We start from the raw sequence: 11,665 nt of genomic DNA, 5'->3' as shown, positions 1-11,665 counted from the left end.
TGGAAAAAGGCTGCAATGAAACAAAGAGTGAAAAATTTAAAGGGGTCTGAATACTTTCCGTACCCACTGTATATGGTTCACATTAAGGTGCCACAAAGGTCCACACAACATTGTAATTTCAGTTTGTCAGATAATTTACATTCCAGGTTACCGATATCTGTAACAAGTTATTTCATTGTAAGCAAAATACTCAGGTCATCGCCCTCATGTAAAAGTAAACAATAAGAGCAAGCCATCATAAGATGGAAGGCAACAATCTATTAATCCATAAGAAATAATGGAGCAGTTTTAAAAGGGAAGCAGGCTGGAGTTAAAGAACATACATTATATTGTTGTTGAACCGATGTGTGAACATTAAAAACTCTTAGAAATGGCAAAACATAAACCACAATTAGGTAATTCCTCCCAATGCAAAGCCCTGCTGCACATACATTATATAAAAAAAAAACACAAAATGTAATGTTCTGACTCAACATGTGGGCTTTTATTTTGTTGGGCATTTTCCTGATCAAAGTGAACTGCAATTAGTCTAGGAAGAGCTGGCTAAGCTCTGGGTTTAAACCCCATCTTTTACCATCAAATGACACATTTCAACTGTGGCACATTTCATTCCGATGCGTTTCACAATAACGTAAGATAACATTTCTGAAGAACCCAGTGTGAACCCCGGTACAATTTAAGTTCAAACAATACAGCACAGGCAAACTACAGTAAACAGAATTGAAAAAAACATATATGAAGAAGAATACTTTGGAAAGTTGTACAGATAGTGAGCCCTTACAGGATGCTAACAAGGTTGAATCTCATAAAGTACCTTCTACAAAGACAAAACACATTTAGAACAATCTGAGGCCATGAACAGAAGGCAGTACTATAATAATACAGAGAAAAATGTTTAACAGATCCATAAAAGATTCCTACCCGCTTCTGCAGACAAAGTGGTGTGATGGCAGGCAAGGTGACTCTTCTTGCATGGAAATTCATGCTTCTGTCTTTGGAGCACAATTAACTATGTGACAAATATCTGTACATAGTAACTGAAAATAAGGATACTGTACAAATCGTAGTTCTAGGGATAGTAAATAGTATAGCACTTAATACAGAAGACCTTTTTCTATGGCAACCCTTTTGGAAGCAATAGAAAATGGTGACATCCTTCACCATTAAAGTGTGAGAAACTAAGTAATGTATCCTCCCCAAAACACAAACCACTCCTTTGTCCTTGGGACTGTAAAAGGTTTTTCCTTTTCTCTACTTTTAGAAATGCAGTTCCAATCAACAAAACTGAAAAGATTTTCTCATGAGTTAAAATATACAAGACTTGAGAAAGCTACTGTTTAATACTGCACTTGGAATCAAAGTATTAAATTCTCTAATGCCAAACACAGAACATGGGCTGGAGACTTCCCAGAAAGACCAGCTCTCAGATTGTTTTTGCTTTATTTCTAGCCAGACACTACACAGCTATTTTTAGTCTCAGACATAAAATACAATTCACTATCAAACATTCCTTAGCATATTTATAACATTCTGCATATACCTTATGCATGTTGACATTAGAAAAGGACATGGGCAAAGAGTGAACATTAAACAATCCGGTTTAGATAACACTATGAATTAAAAACATGTTATGTATATTTGTAGGAAGGTTTGCCTCTTCCTGAAACCACACAAGGACTGCCCTGTGACATCTACATCAGGCCTAAGAATATTCATTTATTCTCTTATTTCTTATTACTATTCAGAACTGCAATTTTTTATTCCAAGAATATAAATCATTAATCGTTTAACAGTTAACCGACAATAAGCATGTTCACAGATTACTACTATCAGTTTAAAACACTAAAACCTTATTAAATTAAAAAATTAACTAATGTTTTTCCATTGCAAAAGAAAAATAGGCTATATTATAGAGAGCCAATGTCCCAAACATTCTGTTTCCCTCAATGGGACCTATGTTCGAGAAAAAAAAATGTACGGTGGTCAATGGGGAAAGACAAACTTTTTTCTGGTTCCAATTGACTTGGATTACACATCTAATGTTTGTCAAAATAAAACATATTTTACATATCAAGAATGTTGTTTGCAAGTTAGTTAAGTACAATGCTCTAGGAAAATAAGTAAAAAGACGGACCACAAGTCTAGGGCTGTAATCTCCCACTCGACAAGTCGATTTATTGGTCGATACGTTCTGGCTCGACCAAAATTCTGATTGGTCGATTTTTTGCTGTGTTATTTCATCAGGTGGAGGCATAGACCGTTTCGGTCTATGGGTAGAAAGCACTAATTGCTAATGGGGGTGTTTTCAGAGCATCCCTGTTTTAAAGGTAACTGTCTGTCTTCAGAACACCCCCCCTGTTTTCTCTTTTGTTGGGCTAGCCCGACCCACTGGGGACAGATTGAAGAAAGAAAAGCCTTGGTTTAGTGGTTTGCTGAATATTTATTTAATTGTGATTGTTTAATTTACAGTCAGTCCTCCTCTAACATGTCGAAGACATCGGCAGTGTGGCAGCATTTTACAAAATTAGATAACGGAAAAAAGTCGAGTGCAAAGTTTGCAAGTAACAGTTTGCATATTGCAGCTCAACTACAAACATGGCATATCACCAAAAAACGGTAAGCTGCATTGTCTGCGTTAGGTTGCCCTGTCTGTTTTGAGTAGGCTATATGAACATATCAGAATTGGCAGTTATTTTAGTCTAATAATTGTTTTATAACTATTGGCACACCCTCCCGCAACGACGGTAGCGTTCCCCAGACACACCCAGACCACGGTAGATGTTAAGCCTCTATCATCCAAACGCAAAATTAATATCACGGAAGGGAATTTTTGACTTTATTGTTCACAATATGAGGCCCATTGCTATTATTATAAATTTCAGGACTTCAGTCGACCAAGATTTTCTTTGGTTGATTACAGCTCTATACAAGTCCAAGTCACTTACGTGATGTTCCAACATTTTCCCTCCACTCCATTCTAGTAGCTGCAGCTCTTAACATGTCCTGATTTATAATGGTTTTTACTTCTTGTGATACTTCTGCCTTTGTTTTGAAAGAAGACGGTAAAGCTCGACAAGGAAAAATCCATATTTCTCTGGTGAAATACATTGTTCGAACCAAGAGATATGGTTCACTAAGCAATCTCACACAAAACCCTTTTTTTTTTTTACTTCTTTGCGTCAAATCGTTTATCTCATGACCTATAAAATCATCTTTTACATTTCCACACATTTGTGAAATGCAAGGCACAATTCGAACGGGACAAAAAAAAAAGATAATTTCTCACTGACTTCAATTCATATTTCTTTTGAAAGATAGGTCCCATGTACTGGAAGTAGAAGGGCGGGACTTCGACTCTATTGATTTCACAGGTTTCAAACTGATGGTACTGGACCTCCCTCTTGCGGTATACTGATAGAATCTATTGATATATTTAAAAAACAATACAATATAAATACTAAAACACGTTTAATACTTAAACTACAATCAATTAAAAGAAATTTAGAAGGAGCATGCTGACTTATTAGATGATAAATTAACACCAACATGTTCCTATGGTGCAAGGGAAGTGTTTGTTTATGTAACATATTTTTTGTTTCGATATCAGCTTGCTACATAGTTACATCCACAAACAGAGTACACATACTGTACATCCATAATTAGTTATGAGCTACTTAAGCAGCGGCAGAGAAGACTCCACAGCACCTGCTAGCATCAAACGTTGCAAATTAATAGATAGTAGATTTTCCCTGAGTTTTAATTTGGTAAGAACGGGCATAGCAGGTAATGTTACCACATGGCTGTGGCTGTCAACACTAAATAATGCTTTTAGGAATAAACCTGCTTTCTGCGTGAATTGTCTGTGGCTGAATAGGGTAGGCCTATGCTACTCTATTTTAACGTGGACCATAATGGTGGTACTTAGAGAGCCTAATATTTTCTGAAATGGTACGTGGTACTAAAAGTTGGAGAAATACTAATCTATTTCTTAAATGCTAGTTAATTTGCATTTTAAGCATTTTTTTCTGCTAAGTTTGTGGCTCTCCACTGGACGGCGCTCACAGCAGAGAGATACGTTACACATGCCATTAAATCAATGGAACGGTCAGGTTACATTATATTGGACGGTCTGCACACATTATGCCAGGCAGAAACACAGCTGGCAACCTCGCTAGTGAATGCGGTGGAGACGGGCTCGGACATATGCTCCGTGGACAGCTGCAGAGTTCTGTCAGCCGCGGGCTACATGTGACCAAAACAATGTACGCAACATCTGGCTGCACGGTTCAAGTCTGCAGCTGTGATGCACGCATATGGCGTCCTGGACGGGTGAACTGGGACTTCGTTGCCTTGCCGGTGATCAGTTAACAAGGGTCGGCTACCAGTCAGAAAAGAAAAATAAATCTAAATTGGAATCACTGATTTATTTATTTAATTTTCATTCTTAATGTTCTGAAGATACTGTGATTTTGAATTAATATTCATATAATTCTTTGGCACTACTGCATCTGAAGAAGACCACACACATACAAACTCATTGAGCCCTACAATGGTAATAATGTACTGTAATGTTATATGATAATGTGTTTATGTCTTTTTTGTATAGTTTACATTGTAGTTGTGGTAAGAAAGCTTTAAATATGTTGGGTCACTCGGTAAGCTAGAAGTACCGCCCAAAGAGGTAAAGCAGCTATGTTGCAAATCTTCTCTGTCACCAAAACCTTGCAAAGCTACAGTAAAAAGCCTGTACGCTGCATTTGTCTATATTACGTTTATCTCCTCACCAGAACCAAACATTGCCCTTCATTTTCTCATGAGAAGAGACAGGTTAAGAAGACCCTCCCACAACAGGCTTCATCTTTATCTGAAACCCAGCACACTGACTTGTGAGAGTGCAGACAAGCAGACGCTGCTAGTTATCACACAACTCAAATGAATTGGAATTAATGGAGCCAGAATGATAACAGAGTACAACTCCCATAACAAAGGCAACTCCAGACACATTGTCCTTGACAATGGTGGATTCAATCAAGACCCCTTGAATGAAAATTGACTGTTTTTATATAGCGAATGTAGTCTTAACGGCTACTCAAAGAACTTTTTCATAGTACAGGAATCATTCACACACTGTGGCCGAGGCTGCCGTACAAGGTGCCACCCGCTCATCAGATAAAACACTCACATTTACACTTCGATGGCGCAGCATTGCGGGCAACTTGAGGTTCAGTGTCTAGCACAAGGACACTTCGACATGGGAACCAACCTTCCGATTGGCAGGCAACCGCTCCACCACTGAGCCACAGCCACCCCCTTGAACCTAATAAACCATCTGGAGCATCGGGTTACAAGCCAGATACTTTGGATCTTATCTACTTAAACATTTGTTCACTGAATTTTGCCTTAAAAGCAAGCAAAAAATTGACCCCAGAGACTTCAGTACCAAATTTGTGTAAATTTCTTTTGTTACCCAACTGCCAATCTCTGGCACCATAAAATACAAAGCATACTAACTGCTTTAAAGGTGTGCTGTCATGCATTTTTATTCACACTACTAAATGTTTGACTGACTAAATCCAACAAAATTGGCCTTTTTAGCGCTGTCTGCTTCTGATAAGATCATAAAAGAGTGTGAATACAGCCTATTTATTTGTGTTTCCATATTATTTGTGTTGGAGAGAGAGAGATGCTGCTTGTGTTTGACATGAACACATTCTGCGTTTGACCTATTCATATCAGACTCCTCTCACAGTTTAATCCCTGGTTGTTGCTGTTCAAACATGGCCTAGGTCTGCAGCTGTTATTCCCCACATCACAGTTAAACCATAGAATAATACCAGTTCACAGTTTAACAAAGTTAATTAAAAACTTGTCACAGCAATGTTTATATTGACATTCATCAACACAAAGAAGAATATGTGGGCTGATATTTAGAACTATAAGCTTTATTTGATCTCATTAGTCAATGTAAAAATTGAGAAGGATAACATGTTTTGCGGACTTACAAAACTCTTTTATTATCTACCATAGAATCAATTTTAATATAATAATTGTCCAGTCATTATATAGTGACACTATAGTTATTATGAAAATCTCATATCAAGTGTCAAACTGCATCAAAGCCCAGATAGGTGCGGGGTCATAAACACAGTCAACATGTCATGAACCATTCAAACACAATTATTTTATCCCAAAACTGAAACAACATCTGAAAAGAGTAGAGAGAGAGAGAGAGAGAGAGAGAGAGAGAGAGAGAGGTAAAGGAGCTAAACATGCATCTAACAACAGATGACTTCCTATACTGTATATAACACATCATCTATGTTAGGCACACATAATTAGAGAACATGACTTCTAATTCCAACTTCTCTCACATTAAACTATTGCATTAATTGTTATTGTCATTGTTCAATGACATGTGTATTCAAATTCAAATGAGTGGACATAAGGTATGGCTTCAGTCTAGCTGTTTGGTCAGTAGACAGCTTTAAGAGAAATTATTTGCAGCTGAATGGAGAGATCACGAATAACTGTTTTAAATGTTAGGACCCTACTACATCTGGTGAAGAGGAGAGGCTGCAGCTCATAGTGAAGAACTAGTAATGGTGCATGTTGAATCTGAAACAACATCTCGAAAGCAGCAGGCATTTCCTCTGAGTCATATGGCTGAACTGAACACTCAACACCACCTGGACTCAACACACTGCCTGTGTGCTTCTTGTTTCTGGCAAGTTTCCAAGCATGACTGCCCACTATATTCCTGGAGGGTGTAGGCTGTGCTAGCTAATTGGATTTCCTTAAAAAGTTTTTATTTTGCCACTGTATCATGAAAATAATACGCCACTTCTTCTGTGATCTTACGTTCAATGCCATCTTACACTGACCTTAAACACAACAATCCTACAAATATGTACAGCATCATCCCGTCATGCTAAATTCTGTGTATTTGTGTATGCAGTGACTTTGTGCTATGGCTGAGCCAATAGTCTTACAAGCTGAACCGTTGGTATTGTCAGTGGGCAGTTATGCTGAGGTCAAACTTAAAAGTACACAAGGATTATATTTCACAAAGTAATTACTAATGGCACGGTTGTATGTCTAAAATAGTTGAGGTAGTTTAGGACACATTCTGACTTATTAAGCATGCGTACTGATCATAGTTGTCTTCACCTTCTTTACGAGTAACAATGCATTTTCATGTAACTGACAACACACATTGTCTGCATCTAGAAATGTAGTTATCTGGAGGCTGTTAGGCGGACAGCAAATCTAGGTTTCTCATTGACATAATGTGGCAGTCATGACTTAGTGGCGTTGTTATGGAAATGTACCATGACAAGGCAAACACAAAGCTTAATGGGGGCTCAGATAAACCAGTTTCTCAGTAGTGAAATAGCTTTAAAGCCTGTGTAAAACAGAGCCATGTCACACGCAAGGATCTTGCCACAATTCAGCGAAACCATTCAAATAAACTGCAATTAAACTAAAAACATAGTCAGCTACACAAAGTTGTTTGAGATGCCTCATGACAGACGGCACGCCTTTTTCCTAGCATGCTCATTTTATAATCTAAGCCTGTCCTTAGATAGAACAAGATTACTCTTTACAGATAATTCTAACTGATGGGAAAATTACTACCCAAAGAAACACTGGGAAGCTCAATGTACAATTTTCCTTTAAAGAAAAGTTAGAAGATTGGGTGAGTGCTGCACAGTTGAAACAATGATGTCATTGGTTTCTTGGATGCTACTGAAAGAAGGTTAAAACCCTGTGACATGAGGATTGTGACACAAAACAGCTGTTCACTCTGACATACTCCCTTTGTCTTCCCAATACCGCCATTAAAAAGACTAAGTGAAATGCCCTTGAGGTGCATGCACAGACCTCCTCAGTGAGATATATAAGAATCACTTTAAGATTAGCTAACAAGGAGGCCACATCGGTGCAAAGTGGGGTCAACAGGGTGTCATATTGCACCTTCACTGAGAAACTTGAAGATTATTCTCCCATGTATCAAAGAAAAGGCCAAATCCGGGAAAATCGCTGACCTATCTTAACAATAGGCTGGAGAGAGCACAGGAGAATTAGCAATCACTGTAATTTTATGTGAATCTTTGAATCGTGTGAGGATGGAATCAAGTAGAAGGTTTACGTATATGAAATATAGAGACTCCAATGTTAGATCATCAAGCAATCTTAACATAATGCATACAGACAAACTAATAATTTGGCAACTACACATAAATAACTAATACAATGGAAGCTTTAGAAAAGAGAAAGTACACAACTTTCTTTACATTCTTAGCATGAAAGCAACACATGAGCACAGAGAGGTCTAATTCTGATGACGGTCCTTGTTAGCTGCTGAGCTCTGTATTTTCAAGCATTCCTATGAGTCATTGCTTTGAGCTGCCCCCTGAAGCTACATATGCATACACCACAAAGATACTGAAAAACCTGAAATCGACTTCAGCATGCAGTATAGGGATACGCATCTAGAAAATATCTAGTGGTTTACAAACCAGAGTAATTTAACAGCCCTGGAAAATGTATAGACAAAATCCATTTTGAAACCCTTGCACTTTTAAAGCAGACCCATAATTGTTAGCTTTCCAACATAATGAATGTGCTCTCTTTTTAGAATTTGGCAGCAAATTTTGTATAAAAGTACAAATCCACAGCAGATCACAGGGTCATATGAAGTAATATTTTGCTGTGCATAACTAAACATGTTCTACTGACCTGCACTGATTGGTTAAAAAGAGAGAAGTAAATAAAGTAAAATTATTCATCACAAGTTGTGTTCCATAATTTGCAGTATGTATATGCAAGTTGCTGTAGGTTGATCTAAAAAGGGGCGAGCAACAAAAGCTGTAGAAATCCAACCACAAAAGTACAAGGAATGCATAAAGAAATACATTTGTCTACTTTAACGCAAGTTGCAAATGTTAGCATGCTCAGCTAACTAGCTTACTATCAACAGTGGTAACTTCCAAAGCCAAGAAACACATCATTAACCTAATCCATACAGTACAATAAAGAAATTAACAAAAACTGCCAAAATTAACTCAAGATCTAGACCAGAGTGAAAGCTTTTACAGGACCATCAGGTACTTTCCCATAGTCAGTGTATTACAAATCACACACCCTGTGCTAAAATGTTTTACAAGAGTGGCTGTTGGGCGTTAAGGCACAAATACACTGGGTACAGGTGGTATCAGAGATCACATGGAGTGCCCATTTTGTACGTTCTTTCTGTGGGCGCTGTATGTACGTACAAATCTGGGCTCTCAGAAGTAATTACATTGCGCGTGTGGATTGTCTGAGTGTGCTGAGAGCATTTTTTATGTCCTCACAGAGCCTTATTTACATACTTACACAACTGGTTTTACCATCTGTAGGACCTGAAGTTTCAGATAAATCACAAGCCAAACATCTAACTATGCATTTATGTAGATGTCCTGCAGTGTTTTTCTGGTACTTGTTCCAATCAAAGTTACCATAGTCATGCTGCCAGAGGTATCCAGCGGAAAAGATTACAACACAGGCCCTTTTTTTCTTTAACTAACATGCTTCTTTGTGTCACAAACAGGCTTTAGTTGTTAATGTAACACTCACCTGAGTTGCACTACTTTTAGTCCATGGTAATAAACATTCAGAGACAAGGGGGGAGAGGGTTGAGGTGATAAGCTCAGGGAAAGGGTTTGTGACAGGGGAAGAGAATGAATCCTCTCCCTCTTCATTGCTCCTGAAGGAGAAAAAAAACACACACATCACACACAGCAAGAAACAGATGCCACATGAAATGTGGCAAGCATTGTTCAGATATTATTTCGAAAATCTATCAAAGTGCAAGTATGTCAGGCTGAATGTTTTGGCAATGTGTAGAAAATCATGCACTGATCTACAATATTTTATTTGTGTAAATAGGATGTGGTAAAAATCATAAAAACATGTTTCCATAGTTTATTGTGGGTTTAATATCACTCACTTAAAGTACAATACTTGTATGCATTCAGTGAATTGTTGTATCAAGAAAATACAGAATTTATAGTTTCTGTGATATGCAAGAAACCTGGGGAGAAGTTGCGTCGAAAAATCAAGCTTTTAAAAATGTTTATACAAACAATAAATTACTTGTCTCCCTATTTTGCCCGTCAGAGTTGGTCCAGACTGTAACATCAGAATGATGTATTAGACTTTAAGCTAGACTGATTTCACAACCTGTAGCTTAGAGAGCTGTTACAACATATTGCTAGTTCCTCTGTTGTGCGTGTCCTGTAGAGGAATGGGGAGTATAAATGAAGCAGGTGATAAACACACACTGCAAGGATTTCTCTTGCTCTTAACTTCCAGACAACAGACCCAACTCACCATCAGAGTTTTGAAAAGATAATGCACATGTGAGCGGCTCCTTTTACTACAATATAGTAGCTAACATACAAAAAAAAATTTGAACTGATGGTTAGAGAAAATTAAGCTATTTTACAATACAAACAAAATAAATTTTATAATCTCAAAATGTCCTAATTTTTGAGTCACTCCAAACCACGTGTGCAATGTGTGCATCTGCAAATGGTTGGCAGTAAAGAGTAGTCAGGCTGTATGTTTTGTTCTTTAATCCTTAAATGCATTTAACATGTCCTTATAGGGTTTATAAGGAACTAGCATCGGAATCAATCCGGATAAAAATGGGTGAAATGATAATCTACAACACCATCTTCAATTATCATATAGTAAGAAAGGGTTAGATTTCAGCACTCTTGCAGATGACAGGGCCTCAGTTTCTGAAAGGTGCTGTTCTCTGACTGACGTTTTCTTTACTGCTCTGTAAACACAGCAGTTACTGAGTTACTAATTATCTCCCACAAACTAACAGGTGCTTGATTTGATTCCAGGTCTTTAACTGCACTCTTACAAAAATACATTACACTCCATTGACAGCTGCGTTTGGGTTGAGCCAATTGTGTTTACAGGTACAAAGTCTACACTACAGCTTTCAAATAGACGTCTAACTCTTGCAAATACAAAGGGTACTATTCTTCTGCAGGGCAGCTCACATTGTACAGTGGAATCATTACTTCTCAGTTTTATTGCAACTAAATTTATCTTAATTCAATCTCATGAACAGATTGGTGTCGTTCAGGGCAAGTGCAAAGAAAAATGAGTCATACCCTTTACAAAGCGTATTCCTGATCTTCTGGGCATTTGGTGTTGGTAAAGGAGCTCGCAAAGGGATGAGGGCAGGGCTGGGAAAGCCACTCACATTACCCTTGCCACCCTGTAAAATCTTTGCTTTTTCTCCAAGGCTTCCAGAAGTGTGTATTCCGTCCAGTGTGTTATTCATATCACTCATGTGGGCTGGCTAAATCCAAGGCATCATCTGGAGCAGAGAGAAGAGACGAGCTGTTAGACTGGAGTGTGAGCAGAGCAGTTAGAGCAAGCTAGCTGGCGGGGCTCTTCGGCTCCACAACTCAGCAGAGCACACACACACACACACACACACCCACACACGCACACACACACACACACGCACCTCTGGCTCATCTGTTGCACATGAGGCTGGCCCAGTGGGGCAAAACGATCCCTCCCACCCAAATATGATCCAACACAATAAAGATATTTTTAACAGAATGACTCCCAAAACAGCCATCTTTGCTCTGAGACA

General features: G+C 38.2%; 1 protein-coding gene across 5 annotated transcripts in view; it reads right to left on the bottom strand.

Annotated features, from left to right (window-relative positions):
* grb14 (growth factor receptor-bound protein 14) overlaps positions 1–11,665 on the bottom strand; it is a 32,988-nt gene that overhangs the window by 17,179 nt on the left and 4,144 nt on the right. Inside the window, exons 2-3 of one of the 5 annotated variants that reach the window (XM_034884667.1) lie at positions 11,169–11,380; positions 9,616–9,748 (exon numbers count right to left, since the gene is read on the bottom strand). In XM_034884667.1, coding sequence (XP_034740558.1) covers positions 9,616–9,748; positions 11,169–11,353 — 318 coding nt within the window. In that variant the 5' untranslated portion in view covers positions 11,354–11,380. Of the gene's footprint in view, positions 1–921; positions 1,196–9,615; positions 9,749–11,168; positions 11,479–11,665 lie in introns of those variants that run through there. The other 4 variants (XM_034884669.1, XM_034884665.1, XM_034884668.1 and 1 more) reach the window with 4 other exon arrangements.

Source organism: Etheostoma cragini, chromosome 11, assembly GCF_013103735.1.
Source record: "Etheostoma cragini isolate CJK2018 chromosome 11, CSU_Ecrag_1.0, whole genome shotgun sequence".
NCBI classification, from domain to species: Eukaryota; Metazoa; Chordata; class Actinopteri; order Perciformes; family Percidae; genus Etheostoma; species Etheostoma cragini.
This window is presented reverse-complemented; position numbering and strand designations above follow the sequence as displayed.